Raw genomic sequence first — 17,874 nt, forward strand, 5'->3', positions numbered from 1 at the left:
CGATGACGGAACAAATAATAGAGAGTTTTACCTACCAATAAAACTTACCTATTATTTTTCCTGAGATATCCGGAATCCAAATAATTCCTACCTGGTACATACGCTTATAATGAGGAAATAAAACTATAAATGTGGCCACCAAAACTCTCTGCGGACAAAGAGCGAAACTAATCTAGAGGGCGTTGGTGGCCGGAAGCAGGGGGGTAAACAACGCCGGAACACTTGAAAAACAGAGACTAAACTCAACATGGATTCCGGATATCTCAGGAAAAATAATAGGTAAGTTTTATTGGTAGGTAAAACTCTCTATTAAGCCTAAAAATGTTATAAATTTTTATTGGCCTTTTTTAATTCGATAATGCTAATAAATTTTAACAGTGTTTCTCACAAATCAATGACATCACATAGAGAAAATATCTAAACTAATATAATTACCAAAATAAGCGAACTTAAAAAACTGTCAATGTCATTGTTTATATAATCTATATTTTACGTGAAAGGTATTAACATTGCTAAGTATTAATAATCTGTTGTTAAAAAGAGATGCATATATGTTTCATAATTCAAAACAAAATATTATAACTAATGACGAAAATACTAAGTTATTTAAACGTCAAATAGTGACATAACTCATGATGGATTTCTTGATACATATACATATAGTTACATACAGCATTTTTATAAGTGTTGTTTAACGGCTGTTTCGTTAAACATTAAAGTAGAGTAACATTCTCTGAATTTTCCACCCATGCTCTAAGACATTGAGTCGAAGGCTTAGAGCTCAGAACTCGGTTGGAGGTTTGCTCCAATGAAATCTATCTTTTTTTTTTTGAAAAGCGTTTTATTGTTTGAACGCGCAAATATGAAGATCAGCAATCTGAGCTGTCAATTTTTGATTACATATATGTTGACTGTGTGTGTATATTGACTTTTTTTTCCGACTAGGATTTTAATATCACGGTACAAACTATGGCGTTGAAGCAGTCACTTTTAACAGATAAGTCGTTGGGGACATTCGTTTATGACGATTATGTGGCTGTATAATTTATACCATCGAGAACATTGGGTTATTAAAAACAATTTTACTTGAATTGTTCTCTGTGACGTTTATGATGGTCGTAGTTTTAAAATTTGTTTACTACATTAATTGTAATGTTTTTTTTTTTACTATACTTTTTTTTCTTGATTAGAGTATCATTTTTTTTTCTAAGTATTATAAAACACATATCACAACTAATTAGGTATTGAAACATTGGAAAAAATATTAGTTCTTGTAACATAAGAACAATAGTTTTGTTGTTTGAAAAATATACAACCTTTAAATATTTTTATACCCAGATAGACTGTGTAAATCGCGTCATACACGCACACTAGTAAAGTAGTATGACGTTCGGCGAGTGTTAAACGTAACTGTCACGCACACAACGATAATAAAGTTGGCTCGTGTATTTTAGTGCGACACTCTGTCTAGACATATAAATGATCTAAGTATATAACTCAAGTCGATCTAAAAAACTGAATTAGATTTTTCACGAAATAACTTTTTTTGAAATTTGATAAAAAAATTAATATGATCTGTATTAAGATTTACGTAACGTTTTTTTTTAGTTTTTAATTATAATTAAAACTGCACCGTCGCTTTTTTTTTACAACACCTATTTAGCAATGGTAATAAGAACTTAGTTTCTGTTTTGGCCACCAGATGTCATCGCATAGTGTGTTCTAGGATTATACGTGCATGAAAAAATTGTATACATTTTGGCCTCTATCTATTCATACTTATGCCCATAATACACAGTACAGATTTTTAAAAAAAACTAAAATTAAAAGTAGCAAAATTAATAACACCTATTTGAAGTATTCACTTTTTATAAACCTAACTTTAAACTAAACAACAATATAAGGCGCTCTTTTAACGCTATTCGAAGCGACTTTATGTATATTTTTTTTATTACATTATCCAAAATGGCGCGTTTTATTTTTACTAAATGACAGATGTCACAATGGTTTTTTTATACCGATTAATCATTTTTTTTTTAATATTCGAATGAAACCGTACTGGTTTTAAATATTATATAGCACATAATAATAATGATATCAATTCAATCGACCGAAGATTCCGAGTCCTCATTCTTGGTGCTGAGATGGAATGCGATCACAGGAATCGACCCGAGAACCATACACGAACCCATGCCGTAGAAGCACCAGGAGTAGCCGCCAGTGACGTCACGGAGGAGACCTAGAAAAAAAAAAGTTAATAGCTAGCTTTCGGCTGCGACTTCTTTCGCGTTGATGTTGATAATATTTGTAAAATCAAAATACAATAGGAGCCGTTATAGGTTCGTCATGCTATTATCAGTAAGAGTGGTCTTATAAATATAATTTATCAGTTCTTGGTCATTATTTAGTTGCGAAGTTATTTTAAAACTATGACATTTTTAAAATCCGAAACACAACGGTACCAAGTAATGTTTGTTGGTGGTAGATACGATGATTGGATGGTACTGGTGATGTGGTGGTACCAGACTGAAATTCATAATAGAATACTCACCAGCTGTTGGAGGAACAGAAACAGCCGCCAAGCTCTGGAACATTCTGACTAGACCATATGAAGACGCAATGCGAGCGGTGCCGAATGCATCAGCCAGTAAAACTGGAACCAACAGGAACCAGCAGCCGAGACAGAGTCCGTAAGCGCCTGGAAATATATTTAGGTTTAGAGTAAAGTTCAAAACTTTATCCAACATAAATACGCTACAGTTATTTCTTAGTTAGTTAAAGCTATAATCTGTTCAGAATGCAGATTCTACCTAGAAGGACCGGCAAGAAACTTAATAGTTACTTTTCAACATTCGAAGAAGAGTAACTAATAATTTTCTTGCCAATTCTTCTCGGTGCACAAACATCTTTCTAATAATCACAAAATCAACCCCCAAGTAATTCAAGCAATGGCATTTTATAAAAAGGCGGTCATGAACGGAACTTTGAAAAAAAAAACAACCATATAAGATTTTAAATTAACATGGTTATTTTTATTACTACAAGTATTTGAAACGGAATATTTACCATGATTTTTATGTTTGTTTGGTTTAGCTCGATATTTCGACATTATGTATGAATTAGTAGCATTAGCAGCCCGTTAATGTCCCACTGCTGGGATAAAGGCCTCCTCTCCCTTTGAGGAGAAGGTTTGGAGCACATTCCACCACGCTGCTCCAATGCGGGTTGGCGGAATACACATGTGGCAGAATTTCGTTGAAATTAGACACATGCAGGTTTCCTCACGATGTTTTCCTTCACCGCCGAGCACGAGATGAATTATAAACACAAATTAACCACATGAAATTTCAGTGGTGCCTGCCTGGGTTTGAACCCGAAATCATCGGTTAAGATGCACGCGTTCTAACCACTGGGCCATCTCGGCTATATTATGTATGAATGTCTTGTTAAAATAATATCCCGTTTCAAATTCTTTCAGTAAAAATCAACCAGTTATATATTTACCTGATGCAACTGCCAAACTCCACCACGAAGTCAGACTGGGCAACGACAAAACGGCGATTCCGGCAATAATTATGCTGAAAAAAGAGATATCAGTTAGAAATATCTGCGGACATCGAATACGATGTCTTCCTGAGCGAGTTCCGACTAAATGTCCAGCTACCAAAGTGTACTCAGTGCACAGACACAGATGCCATCTCCATTGCAATTATTTTCATAATCCGATGGAAAGCTGCCGCACCATATGATGGAGGGACGTCATGCACTGGTTTACATCGGGGTTACATTACAGTTGGGTTTCCTTTGAGAATAACCGTCGTGTTCATGTTAAGTAGGACGTAATTTTAATTTATCAAATTAATTTTTTAAATACATGCTTTAATAAATTATCAATATTGAGTTCTTGGTCTTGTTTAGTTACTATTCTTATATAATGATTGTATATAACTACGTATATCTAGAGCCGGATTAAGCAAGAACTAGGCCAGTAGTAAATTCTGTCAAAAAGCGCTTGATCTGCTTTGGGTTCGTCTATTTGCCATCTTAAAGGATACATTTTTGTGGGTAGATAATTGGTCTAATAGATAAATATAGGTCCTGTTAGGCTCTGTCAAGTACAAAAAGCCAGAAATGAGATTGTCTGGCAATTAAGAATAACTGTTAGAAGATAATAAAAATTGGAAACTGATTATACTACACAAGTTATTTAAAAAAATGATTGAGATGAGTTTATTTAAATATGCGGGACCCCCTTTCGCTTGGGGCCCGTAGCAATTTCTACTTTTGCTATGTGGTTAATCCGGCACTGTATAGATCCTAGACTAGCATAGCCTTTTGGCATATAAATCAAAGACAATGAGATTTTTTTATAACATTACATTAGCAGCCTGTAAATTTCCCACTATTGGGCTAAGGCCTCCTCTCCCTTTGAGGAGAAGGTTTGTAGCATATTCCACCACGCTGCTCCAATGCGGGTTGGTGGAATACACATGTGGCAGAATTTCGTTGAAATTAGATACATGCAGGTTGCCTCACGATGTTTTCCTTCACCGCCGAGCACGAGATGAATTATAAACACAAATTAAGCACATGAAAATTCAGTGGTGCTTGCCTGGGTTTGAACCCATCATTGAAATCATCGGTTAAGATGCACGCGTTCTAACCACTGGGCCATCTCATCATCCAACACATATGTAATATAACAATACCTTAAAATATAAGCCTTCCTTCTGCAAAACAGATGCAAATCACACAGATAACCCAGACCGAGGCGGCCGCATAAGTCCAAAATAGCACTTATTGCTACTAAATGACCTGAAAATAACAAATATTTACGTATTATTGGAGCCCCAATTGCTTTTAACCTCTTAAAGTCTTCTATCAGTCAAAATTTTGCTGAAGTATTTTTGTTTAAATCATTATGGAATAAGCTCCAGTTTTATGTTTTTACTCTTCAAATATATTTGGAATATGGTTTAAGTTATAGCACGCTGAGCTTTGAGTTTATGGTCTAGACCCAAGTTATTGTGCACAATGGGATAACTATTTTTTGCAAACCCTATAGGGTGAGTCCACCTACACATGAGATATCAGCAATCTTCAAACAGAAATACTTAGTAAAGCTCTATTCGAGTTTTTTTTTATACAATCCGGGTAGGCATGTGACTCCACTCCACCCAGTGGTAGTGGAGTCTAAACGCGAAAGCGGAAAGTATATTTAGCGAGAATGAACTGCACTAGTCGTCATCGCCATGCCGGCCCGCAAGATTCACGCATCGTTTGAAGATTGTCTGAGCCAGTGCAACTACAGGCACAAGGAACATAATATCTCGCAAGGTTGGTGGCACATTAGCGATGTAAGAACGTTTAATATTTCTAACAACGCCAATATTATTCGACAATGGTAACCTTCTGCCACCCATTTAAAAAAAAAGTCTCACCAGCAGCCGCCTTGCTATGCCCAACAGCCACCGTGTACGCTGGTAAGTAGTACAAGGCGTATGGAGAGCCACAAGACATGAGCGCGACGGACGCACACAGGAGACCAAAACGCCACGACTTCAACAGAGACACGTCGAGATATCTAAAAGAAGAATTATCTGGTTTGAGTACAATATCTACTTGTTGTTGTTTTGACGACCTCCGTGGTCGAGTAGTGTGTACACCGGTTTTCATGGGTACGCTACTCCGAGGTCCCGAGTTCGATTCCCGGCCGAGTCGATGTAGAAAAAGTTCATTAGTTTTCTATGTTGCCCTGGGTCTGGGTGTTTGTACCGTCGTTACTTCAGATCTTCCATAACACAAGTGCTTTAGCTACTTACATTGGGATCAGAGTAATGTATGTGATGTTGTCCAATATTTATTTATTATTTATTTATTTACTTGTATAAACCTATGCACCAAACACACTTTAAGCATTTGGACCTTCTTAACAAGAGATACACCTCCTGTCCAAAGGATCAGAAAATAAAAAATGTTAAAATCTTAATATCACTAAGATTACCTGGATATCTTTTCAACACATCCCCGCTTCACTTCTTTGTCTTCCACGTTTTCTTCTTTTAATTCTTCTTGTTCGTTCTTTTTGACATCGTTGACCGGTTCAGAGAGTTTGCTTTGAATGATCCTGCTCGGCAATGGAGGCTTAATGTATAACGATCTGTACAGACAAAAAAAAATGTTTTGTTTTAAAAAAGTCAAGACCAGCTTAAACGCAGTTGTTATTCAGTTCGAGAGGCAAGTCATACATTATGTATAGTGTAGCCACATTAGTCTGATTTTGGAACACCCACCGACAAAAACCCTCTGAGTTTCTTTCACCGGTTCTTCTGAAGATATTTTCACTGTCATTCTACTTTTCATATGAGCACACACAAACATACATCATACTTAAATATTATTATTGTAGAAATAAAATGTAGATTATGTTACTTCTAGATAAATTAGCTTACTAACGAAAGAATTACTTAACTCGAGTCAGTAGTATCAGAGTTTATCGATAACAAACAAACAAGGGCAGGTACCTACTCACTGATCAGATTTTCTGCCATCAAGCAATACTTTGGGTTGAAGGATTAAGGGTATTAAAAGTAAATTATGCAAATTTTAATTTAGCTCAAAAATTAAGTTAATTACGTCTTTTGTTTCATTTAAGTAAAATAAGGTTTTAATATTTAATTAGTTACTTTTTTTTTGCTCGTTATTTTTATTTAAATATTTGTTTTCTTTTGACATTTTGTAAATTTTTGTGAGCATGGTTTGGTCTCCTGTAATCGGTCGTACATAGACAGTTTTAATTCAACGTAAAGTGATCTTTGAATATATATTAAGTACGACTGTTGGGGATCCAAACAAATAAATGAAACTCCAGGCACAAGGGACACAAAATTATAGGTCTCGAGGTCAGTGGCGTATTGGCAATATGAGAAACTGCTGATATATCTTACATATATAAAACATGAGACTTTTATATACAAAATATCATAACTATGCCTTTGACCGTTGAAGAGTTCCTCTAAAGCAACTCCTGTAATTTACTGTCTGATCATCTTCATACGTTATGTAGAACTTCAACATGAATTAGTTCTAATTTAGTTTGTACGATTTAAGTTAAGCAAACTAAGGAACATTAGAAACAGCCTCGAAATATCTCATTGCTGGGCTAGCTAGCTTTTGAGGATAAGATATTGAAGCTTAATCCACCACGATGATCCGACGCTGGTGGATACATGGCAGAATTTCATTGAAATTAGACACATAGATTTCCTTGCAATGTTTTCCTTCACTGTTCACGAGATGAATTATAAACACAAATTAAGCACATAGAAATTATGTGGTGCTTAGGTGGGTTCGAACGGTTTAGATGCACGCGTTCTAACTACTGGACTATATCGAATTGAAACCAAAATTGCTTGATATATATTTAGTCTTACCGACTCAGTGTCCTTCCTCTAGCTTTATAGACACACGTGCTGTCTGTTGAGAGATCTTCAACGGAATGGAGAATTGAAGACGACCGAGTCGGTCTGAGACGCAGCCTCGCGACCTCACGCGGTAAACCTGAAAACAAAGATAGTACCACATTTATTTACTAACCAACACTGTTGATTATTTAAATTTTGAAAATTATTTATGAATACTAAGATTTAGTAAAAGACGTGAAGTGTTCATAACTCACCGACAACTCCTAATACATCAAGCCCTTCTGAGTCCTCGGAATCCGACATTTGAGATTGTAGAGGTGGACGCGCGACTTGCTAAAATTACATAAAGAATTAAAAAAAAACTTTATAATCAAGCTAAAATAATACTTTGGATCATTGTGTAATGTGTATTCTGTCTCACAGTGAACCTTTTGTACTTTAGTCACAATTGCAAGTACACTCTTAAATTACACCACTAGTTCCGTCACTATATTCAAGAGACGATTAGTTTTTTATTTTTTATTTAAGACTATTGATCAAAAATCTTCTCTTCAAAGAAAATGGTATATAATTAATATATTAAAGCACTCAGGAATAATTTCTTACTGTCAGTGCTTTTTTTAAAATGCATTATCCCCTACATACAAACAAACTATTTTACTTATAATATAAGTATGGCATCCTACTCTGGGGTAATGCAGCTGACATTAATACTATTTTTGTACTGCAGAAGAGGGCTATTCGTGCAATTTATAACCTGGGCCCAAAAGATTCGTTAAGAGGTAAATTTAAAGAAATTAAAATAATGACTGTCGCTTGTCAATTTGTTTTTAATAATGTTATGTATGTACGCAAAAACATAAATGATTTTCCCAGAAATTGTGACGTACATTCTGTTAACACTAGGAACAAGAATAAACTTGTTACTCCAAGTACCCGATTACACAGGGTTAGTAACTCTTTGTTTTGGGGCAATGTATACGTTTTTACAACAGGATCCCAGAAAACGTTCAAAATTATTCAATTATAAAATTTAAAAGAATCGTTAAAGAGCGTTTGTGTGCTAAAGGATATTACAACACTAATGACTTTTTAGTTGACTGCACACCTTGGGAATGAAATGATCGCCTCCAGGCTGTTTCAAATAACTAAAATATAATTATCATTGTACATGCAAAATGGAAAAAAAATAATATCCCGCTGAGTTTCTTTCGCCGGTTCTTCTCGGGTCCGAGGTGCTAAATTCCGAACCGGTGGTAGATTTTTGACAATCAATAAGCAAGTGTATACACTTCTATATTGAATAAAGATTTTTGACTTTGACTTTGAATTACTTACGAGGCGTTATTTAGACACTACCAATAGCGTACCGGTTAATGTCAATTATGTACTTCTTACGTCAAAAAGCAAAACGAAATTTTGCTTATAACATAGTAACCGGACTACAAAGGTATATATAGTCGTAGTAATTTATTTTATTCTGTTTTTTACTGACTTTTTTTGTCAGTTCCTTTCGAAATAAAAAAAAAAACAGATACTAAACCTAATAAATTATATTGATATAAAATAATTGAAAACTTAGGAATATTTCATTTGTTGCCGTGTTAGTGACGATAATATAGTAAAAATGTACTTTGGCTCATACTGGATCATAGTGTAAAAAAACAAACCTCTATGAGACTCGGGTGAATTATTTCGCTGAGGAGATTCGTCCGTTTATCTTCGCTCATCAAGGCGTTCTTCTGGTTCAATGTCAGAGTGAGTTCAGTCTCTGGTTGAAAGAGGTTCTGTAGCTTATTGTCTTTGTTTTGGACTAAAGTTTTACCTGAAATTCATAAAATATATTTCCATGTTGTAAAAGACATCTCCGATTAACTTCATATCGATTCAGAATGTTGATTTTATTGAGATGAATATATGAATATATTCTATCGCTTAACAGCAGTACTTAGTATTGTTGTGTTCCGGTTTGAAGGGTGAGTGAGCCAGTGTAACTACAGGCACAAGGGATATAAAATCTTATATCCCAAGGTTGTCGGCGCAATAGCAATGTAAGCAATAATTATTATTTCAACTATAACATTTACATATTTAAACATTCGCAATTTAGATTTGTAATATAAGATAAGGTGTAAAGTTGTCTATTTCGAGCGACTTGACACTTAACACTTAGGTGCCATATATGTAATATGGCAACACCTAACCTTGCAAATTAAAAAAACGCGTGCGGAAATTACTTATAGACATATTTGGTAATTTAATATAGTTTTTTTTTTGGGCTCATTTATAATCAACGAGTTCCCGCCCGTTTCGCTCGAGTTAATAACATTTCCTTGGAGTTAAAGCTTCTTTTTAGCATGCTTATATTAGCTTCACTTGTAACTATGTATGTAAGAAAATCTTGGAATTTTAATTTGACCCACTTCCCGGCCTTCGATTGGGATGAAATTTTGCACACGCTCTGAGTTCTGATGACAATACATGACTAGCTAAGAAACGTTATTACAAATCCAATATGGCGGCCTCCCCAAGATGGCGGACTGGCTGTTCGAAATCCGCCCCCATGATATGGGTATTAAATTAAAGGGTTTGCTTTTATAATTTTTAGTGCGTGCTAAAACCGTGGTTTTTAGTTTAAGCTATTTTTTTAACAACTTTCATCAATTTTGGTTCAGTGGTTTGGTCAACGAGCAACAGACGAACAAAGTTCTTTCGCATTTATAATATTAGTATAGATTATGACTCACCTTCCTGTATATCGTTGAGAAGCGTGGTATTCTCCGTGGTGGTGGTCGTGACGGGTGTGATAGGGCGTGGCGTGGGTGGTGGACGGTACAGAGTGGCGGAGACACACACGTGCAGCATACCGGCACCTAATTCAATACTAATTAGTGTCTGTTGGAATAAATTGTCTGTTGGATCTCTTTTGGAAAAGGGGACTTTGGCTCACAGTGGATCAAGACAAGTAGTTGCTATTTCTTTTTCACTTTACATAAGACATTCATCTTAATTACTTTAATTAATAATTTTATTGAACAAACTAAAATAAATGACAGAATTTTATTTTATTTGAAATCCCGTTTGAATTAATACATTGAATTAGCCCCGAGGTTAGAACGCGTGCATCTTAACCGATGATTTCGGGATCAAGCCCAGGCAGGCACCACTGAATTTTCATGTGCTTAATTTGTGTTTATAATTCATCTCGCGCTCGGCGGTGAAGGAAAACGTCGTGAGGAAACCTGCATGTGTCTAATTTCAACGAAAATCTGCTACATGTGTATCCAGCAGCCCGCATTGGAGCAGCGCGGTAGAATGTCCAAGCCTTCTCCTCGAAAGGAAAGGAGGCCTTAGCCTCATCAAGAATGTCATACTGTATATAATTGAAATATAAAGAGAGACAGTGAGGAAAAGGTCGCCTGGCATAATGCGTTTTCCTTACGCGTTAAAGAACTTCGTTCAAAAATAAACTGCGTCATCAGCAACTCAAACTCGAACTCAAACTCAAACTCAAATTGCTTTATTCAATATAGAAGCATTACACTTACTCATTGATGGTCAAATTAAACACTACCACCGGTTCGGAAAAGGAAACACCCCGACCTGAGAAGAACCGGCGAAAGAAACTCAGCGGGTCTTTTTTTTTGTCAAACTATGAATGGACATAGCCAACAAAGTCATGATAGAAGTGAAACATCTTAAATATATATCCATCTTTGTCTTTCTCTCTGCGTTATCCTTTTTCTCGCTCACGCGTGACAAACTTACCCAAAAGCAAAACGGTTCCATGCAGACCGTACGTGTCAACGAGTTTCTCGATCAGCATAGGAAAAACAAAACTCCCAGCTGCTGTCCCGCTCACGCATATACCATTTGCCAGAGCTCTGAAAGAGACGGTAGATACTTGTAAATATTGACGAGAATATCGATGGAATACAATAATTAATACTGATGAGCAGCCAATCAAGAGACATTCAAGTGCGTGTGTCAGATTAAGTAAGAAATAAATAAATAATTAGACAATTACAAACAAGGCTTTGTATGTTTTAATCAATTCTGTAATAATAATAATTTAATTTAAGTTATTTTTGAATTGTATTGATAACATTGATATTAAATAAGAGGGTATTTTGACTTTTCTGTTCATTATTGTGAGTCACGTGATTTGTAGTGAGGCTTATATGAGTGATGGAAGCTCCGTACAGAATACTTACCTTGCTAACATTTAAGGTACGACATAATTTTGTGATATAGTATCGTTAAATTATTGATGAATATATGAGTTGTATTTTTTTGCAATTATCAAGATACAAAGTTAGTATTAAATAGTAGTTAGTTAGTATTTGGTGTTAATGTAAATATAATTTGATACAATGTTACGATTACTACAGCTATTATAATGGTTAAATAAATATTTGTGTTTCACATATAATCTTTTATTGTCTTAAAACCTTAAAATATAATGAAGTGATAAAGAAATAGAAATTATCTTAAAATATCCTGACATAATGTGTTAAGTCTCTATAAAAAATCTAACACGTGCACGGTGCATAAACACAGGAGCAGAGCCGTCTCAAGCTATGCTGGTTCCCACACAAACATAGCATGAGACGGCTCTGGACGTAGATAAAACCGATAGCTTGCAACTTTGAATATCGACTATCGTCCTTTTGATAAATACTTTAGTTAATTCTTAAAAAATATTATTTATTAACGAAAAACAGATGGTGTGTTGACTAGAGAGGGGAGTTGTTGTCGAGGAGGGGCGAGGACGGGAGGTGCGTTGTGGAGAGGAGAGGAGAGTTGTATAAATAGGCGGCAGTGTGTGATTCGGGTTGCTTTTGTTACATAAATTATCATATTGAAGTTGTCAGAGAGTGATTAAATAAGTTTAATATCAAATGTAGTGTTTATTTTTTATCTACCGACGTTATAATTTATATTCGCAAACATGTAAGGGGGTCGGGCATGTAATAGTGTCCTCGCTGACCCTACATCGGAACCAGCGCGTGTGTTGTACAAATAAGTGAATAGTGTTTTTATGAATCGATGTAATTAATTCATTTGTTAAGTATAATGTTGTGTAAGCACTATGAGGGTGGCATTTTCTTACAGAAAAAAACCCTTTTAAAAATAAATGATTTAAAAAAAAAAGATGTAAGGGATGTGTTGGTTCTTGTGTGTCAACATAAAGACTATAGAGCACTCTATCTACCCTTACTCCCATAATCCGATGGGAAGTCAAATCCGCCACGATCGAAAAAAAAATCCCGGTATAGGCTGCACGTGCTTTCCACGAGAGGCACGTCATTGCATACGGGATACTTTTAAGAGTATTTCACTGAAATACCCACTCATTTTTCATTTGTCCGAACTCTTGAACCCTGAATCTTATAGTTTTATACATCGCCTCCAGACAGAGGCATTTAATAATAATAATTGTTTATTAGAAATTACAACCAAATAATGTACATGCATGTACCTCATGAACATTATTACAATTTGTACGTTAAATTATCCTTTGAGTACGAGCGCCTGAACTACGCCGAGCCTGTCTCAGACGCTAGTCTCTTCCGATGACGTTATACATTATACATACATACAAAAATAATAAATTATGTTTATACGTTTTGATATTAATAATCTTACCTATGTTTATCAAAATACTGCGAAACTATCACTATACCGGGGGTAGTGGACAGGCCCCCTCCGATACCTGTAAATGATTAAAATATATATATATATTTACTAATAATAGGTTTACAGTGGTTACACGTACATCATAACCGATGGTTTCGGGTTCAATCCCAGGCAAGCATTGCTGAATTTTCATGTGCTTAATTTTTGTTTATAATCCATCTCGTGTTCGGTGAAGGAAAATATCGTGAGGAAATCTGCATGTATTTTATTTCAAGGAAATTGTGCCAAATGTGAATCCACCAACCCGCACCAAGATTTAGCCCAGCAGTGGGCAATTTACAAGCTGTACATGTTGCTGTTTACACATACGATTGAACAATTAACCGCTTCTATAGATGATTATGCTAAGAGCACGTGTTTCTCAATTGAAAAAAAACACTTGGAGTTCAAGTTCACTTCATACAAATTCGGTTCAGTGTTTTGACGGTGAAACATCAAGAAACATACATATAGACGGAGTTAGTTAATATCAGTATAGATTATTATTATTATAATAACGTAATCTTACCCGTCATAACACCGAAACTCAGTAATAAGTGCAGTAATCCTGTGCTAAAGAATGAGACGGCGAGCCCCGTAGCGCAGAACAAGCCCCCGATGAAAACGACGAGCCGACACGAGTATTTCTCGCAGAGAGCTGATGACAGTGGAGCTGAAATGGAGATTATTTCACTATTTAGAGTAAATCGGAATTATTTATCACGTATCAAATACTGCCGTCAGTACATATGACATTTGGAACTATTTTTCCTAAACTACGTTAAAGGTGATATCAGACGGTTCATTCGAGTGAATGTTCTTTTGTGTGAATGATTCATTATTCTTTCATTCCATGTTTAACTGGAATGACGTAAAACGAACGTACTTTCTTTCAATATGGCGTCGAATGAAGTCGTGTCTCTTGGGATAAGTTTAATTTGTGATCATTTCATTTCACTCTGTGTTCAGACTGTTAATTTTTCGTTCATTCGGAGTGGGAATGAAAGATGCCGAATGAACCGATACAACGTCGTTGGATCAGTTCACTAATGAATTCATTCGGCACTTTTGTTTCACTTTGTGTTTAGACGTGTCATTTTGAGTGAAAAATGCAAAATGTCACACGAAAATGAACTAAAAATGAACCGTCTGATTCCACCTTTATAGATAAATCCGCTTCACGTTCACACGGAAGCAATGCAATTCTGTAAGAATTCTTTTTTTATCTAACTAGTAATATGTTGACAAGCGAATAACAGTGACACGCCATTTTATCGCGGATATATTTTAAAATTATCATATCCAAAGTAATTCTGATTTTTGACACTCGTGTCCTCTAAACTACTGGATTTGAAGGATCGTTTTCAAGGTATTCATTAAATCCAGATGACTGTCTTGTATGTGAACTCGCCCTTAGAACTTGCCGGATTCAAACTCAAACTCAAACTCAAATTCCTTTATTCAATATAGAAGCATTACACTTACTTATTGATAGTCAAATGATACGCTACCACCGGTTCGTAAAAGGAAACAGACTGACCTGAGAAGAATCAGCGAAAGAAACTCAACGGTTTTTTTTTTTCAAAACGTATGTACTATAGCGGGCATATATAAAACGTCGCGTAGTGTGCATGTAACATTATTATTGCATGTTAAAACTCACCCAAAGCGAGGCAAAGCGTTGACAAAGCGGCTGGAATCCACGACGCAACACTCTCGGAGGAATCAGGAAATGTTTCCATTATTTCCACATAAAGTACCCCATATGACTTAAACAGCCCCGCGACCCAGAACTGAACCATGAAAGCGCCGAATACCACCACCCAGCCATACCCTCCATCTGGAGGTGATGATATACTGGAAAGAGAATTACATTTATTAAAAACCATAATATTGCATAGGACTCTTCTGCTTTTGAGGCTTGGAGCTTATTTCAAATAAATTGATGATATATTCTTATGGTATAGGTAGACGACGGTCACCACCACCACCGCCCATAGAAAATGGCGCTGTAAGAACCAGAGAAGATAAGAATATTAACCATTCCTTACATCGCCAATGTTATGTCCCTTTAGAACTAAAATGTTATGTCCCTTGTGCCTGTAGTTACACTCGCTCCTTTCAAACCGGAACACAACAATACTGAGCACTGTTGTTTGGCGGTGGAATATCTGATGAGCGGGTGGTACCTACTCAGACAGGTTTGCACAAAGCCCTACCACCAAGTAAATTACTCGTGATATTTTAATTCAACACCAAACAATAAAGTGCTTTTACTGGTTTTAAACCGCATTATTTTAAGATTAACGCGAACTAGCCACTGTGCCATCTTGGGTCGCGCTGTATGTTCTCCAGGAATTGGAACAGCTCCAAACAATCTCCTCAAACGGTCAGGTCCCTTGACGTGGTATAATAAGGTCGATACTTCGGATATAATTGAAAATAGTTCGTACAACAGACTCGGACATATTTCCAGACAACGTGAGATTTTAAGATAAATGAAATTAATATATTTACTAATATAATTAAACCCTCAAGAAGTTTTATCCACGCGTACGTTATCTATTTGTCGAAAAATGCACTAACAATATTTTACAAAACCTAAAAAAACAAAACAACTCAAGAAACTTAATTCTTAACAGAGGATCGGAATTGCGATTCAACGGGGAATCATTCTGCAATTCAAGCGGTCAAGATTTATACAGTGACTGTTTTTAATTCATATTTGTATCTATTTAAGGACTTAATGTTAATAATCCTTATGTAAAAAAATATTAAAATGAGTTTTTTTATTCATATATATGAAATTTTGATTCCCGATACAAAATCTCACCCCCTTTTTATGCCCTTCTCCGAGACTCAAACTAACTCCATACCGAACTTTATCTAAATCGACTTAAGCGTGACGTAACAGAGTTACTTTCGTATTATAATATCAGTAGGTATATTCATAAAAATTATTACTATTCGAGGAAAAACGAATATTATAATCAACAGTAACCCTGACGTAAGTCTCTCTAAATCATTTTGAGCGCAGGGCCGAATCTACCACGTGGCTCTTTGGGCTTCAGCCCAGGGCTCCGTTTATTCAAAGGTCCCCAACCCCCAGCTAAGTCAAGTCTAAGTCGAAAATAGACGATAATGCGAAAGAATCCATAACTTTATTAAACAAAACAGATCGTATGGTTGCAAACCCTGCGAGTCTTGCAATTAATTTAATTCAAGTCTACGTTCAGATATGTCTTAGGTGGGCCCCTAAGTAGTGTTAGCCCAGGGCCACCTACACTTACGGTCCGGCCCTGCCTGGGCGTGGCACGCATCATAGTTGAAACCCACTTAACTCAAGCTTATTGGACGGTGGACATATTAATAAAGGAAATTGGTTCTTTAATACTTTCTATGAGTACCCTTGTTAGTACGCACACGTGTACCCTGAAAGACTAGTAATATTCGCAGTAATTTTTTACTGTAACTAGCTGTGCCCGCGACTTCGTGTGCGTTTGCAGTTAACAAAATAAATTATTAATGTAGCCTACGTTACTCCTTATTACATCAGCTATCTGCCAGTAAAATTCCCGTCAAAATCTGTCCAGCCATTCCTGAGATTAGCCGGAACAAACAGACAGACTGGTAAACTAACAAAAATTTAAAAAAATGTTATTTTGATATTACAAACAGGCACTCCATATTACAATTTTTTAAATTAATTTCGTACTTACTCCGTGGAACCATTATGAGGTCTGAGCTTTCTCGACGCGGCTAGTAGCGGGCGAGCGGTCACCGAGGACAGGGTCAAGAGGGAGTCCTCCTCTTGGTCCGTGGGTGACATCGCTGACAAATACGCGCCGACTTGCTGTTAAAATAATAATTGTGTCATAATATTGTTTCGACCACTTGTATCATTGAAAATATGTTAATTGTCATAAAAAACCTCCATCAACTTCAGCTTTTAGAAAAGCCGTTAAAAACTATTACCTAAATAAAAATTTAGACGACTTTAATTTATATAACATTTTATTATCTTAAATGTGTAATAGTGTATAATAGAGATATATATTATATATACATATTTATATATGTAGTATTCATAAGTATTAGTGTGTAAATATTTGTATGTAAATAAAAATATTGGACAACATCACATACATTACTCTGATCCCAATGTAAGTAGCTAAAGCACTTGTGTTATGGAAATCATAAGTAACGACGGTACCACAAACACCCAGACCCAAGACAACATAGAAGACTAATGAACTTTTTCTACATCGACTCGGCCGGGAATCGAACCCGGGACCTCGGAGTGGCGTACCCATGAAAACCGGTGTACACACTACTCGACCACGGAGGTCGTCGAGTAGTGTAAGTTTATGAATGCACCGCTACCCTGATGTTTTTAAAAAATTCTCTCTCAGATCGGGTTGTCTGGAAGAAATGGCTTATTAGCCATAAGTCCGCCCATTGTACATCACTCGTAATCAACATTTATTTTTCGTTTTTGTATATTACTAACTTTGTTTTTTTTTCTGTGTGCTTTCTTTATTTCTGTTTGTGATGTATAAAGTGCTGCTGATCCTATAATCCAATAATTATTACTGTTAACTGCTCGAATGTCGATTGAGCCATTGTAACCAAAGCCTTTTTGAATCGAAGGAGGAATAATGGTAAATAAACCTTAGATATATTATGCCACGCGATTTGTTAATAGTTATATTGTTCACTACAAACCAACGTTGCAGTTTTATCGATAGTTGACCTTGAAAACTATTCAGGA

The 17,874-nt window shown here is 35.9% G+C and overlaps 1 protein-coding gene across 1 annotated transcript in view; it reads right to left on the reverse strand.

Moving 5' to 3' along the window:
• Positions 1 to 1,715: 1,715 nt before the first annotated feature.
• The window catches only part of LOC125075272 (monocarboxylate transporter 12-like), a 43,244-nt gene continuing 27,085 nt past the window's right edge, over positions 1,716 to 17,874 (reverse strand). Inside the window, exons 4-18 of the mRNA XM_047686986.1 lie at positions 16,823 to 16,956; positions 14,767 to 14,960; positions 13,633 to 13,776; positions 13,074 to 13,140; positions 11,193 to 11,308; positions 10,172 to 10,297; positions 9,095 to 9,249; positions 7,679 to 7,757; positions 7,434 to 7,560; positions 6,005 to 6,160; positions 5,442 to 5,584; positions 4,710 to 4,815; positions 3,505 to 3,578; positions 2,552 to 2,698; positions 1,716 to 2,239 (exon numbers count right to left, since the gene is read on the reverse strand). Of these exons, the coding sequence (XP_047542942.1) occupies positions 2,103 to 2,239; positions 2,552 to 2,698; positions 3,505 to 3,578; positions 4,710 to 4,815; positions 5,442 to 5,584; positions 6,005 to 6,160; positions 7,434 to 7,560; positions 7,679 to 7,757; positions 9,095 to 9,249; positions 10,172 to 10,297; positions 11,193 to 11,308; positions 13,074 to 13,140; positions 13,633 to 13,776; positions 14,767 to 14,960; positions 16,823 to 16,956 (1,905 nt within the window). The 3' untranslated portion in view covers positions 1,716 to 2,102. The remainder of the gene's footprint in view (positions 2,240 to 2,551; positions 2,699 to 3,504; positions 3,579 to 4,709; positions 4,816 to 5,441; positions 5,585 to 6,004; positions 6,161 to 7,433; positions 7,561 to 7,678; positions 7,758 to 9,094; positions 9,250 to 10,171; positions 10,298 to 11,192; positions 11,309 to 13,073; positions 13,141 to 13,632; positions 13,777 to 14,766; positions 14,961 to 16,822; positions 16,957 to 17,874) is intronic.

The sequence above is a fragment of the Vanessa atalanta genome, chromosome 30, assembly GCF_905147765.1.
Source record: "Vanessa atalanta chromosome 30, ilVanAtal1.2, whole genome shotgun sequence".
Taxonomy (NCBI): domain Eukaryota; kingdom Metazoa; phylum Arthropoda; class Insecta; order Lepidoptera; family Nymphalidae; genus Vanessa; species Vanessa atalanta.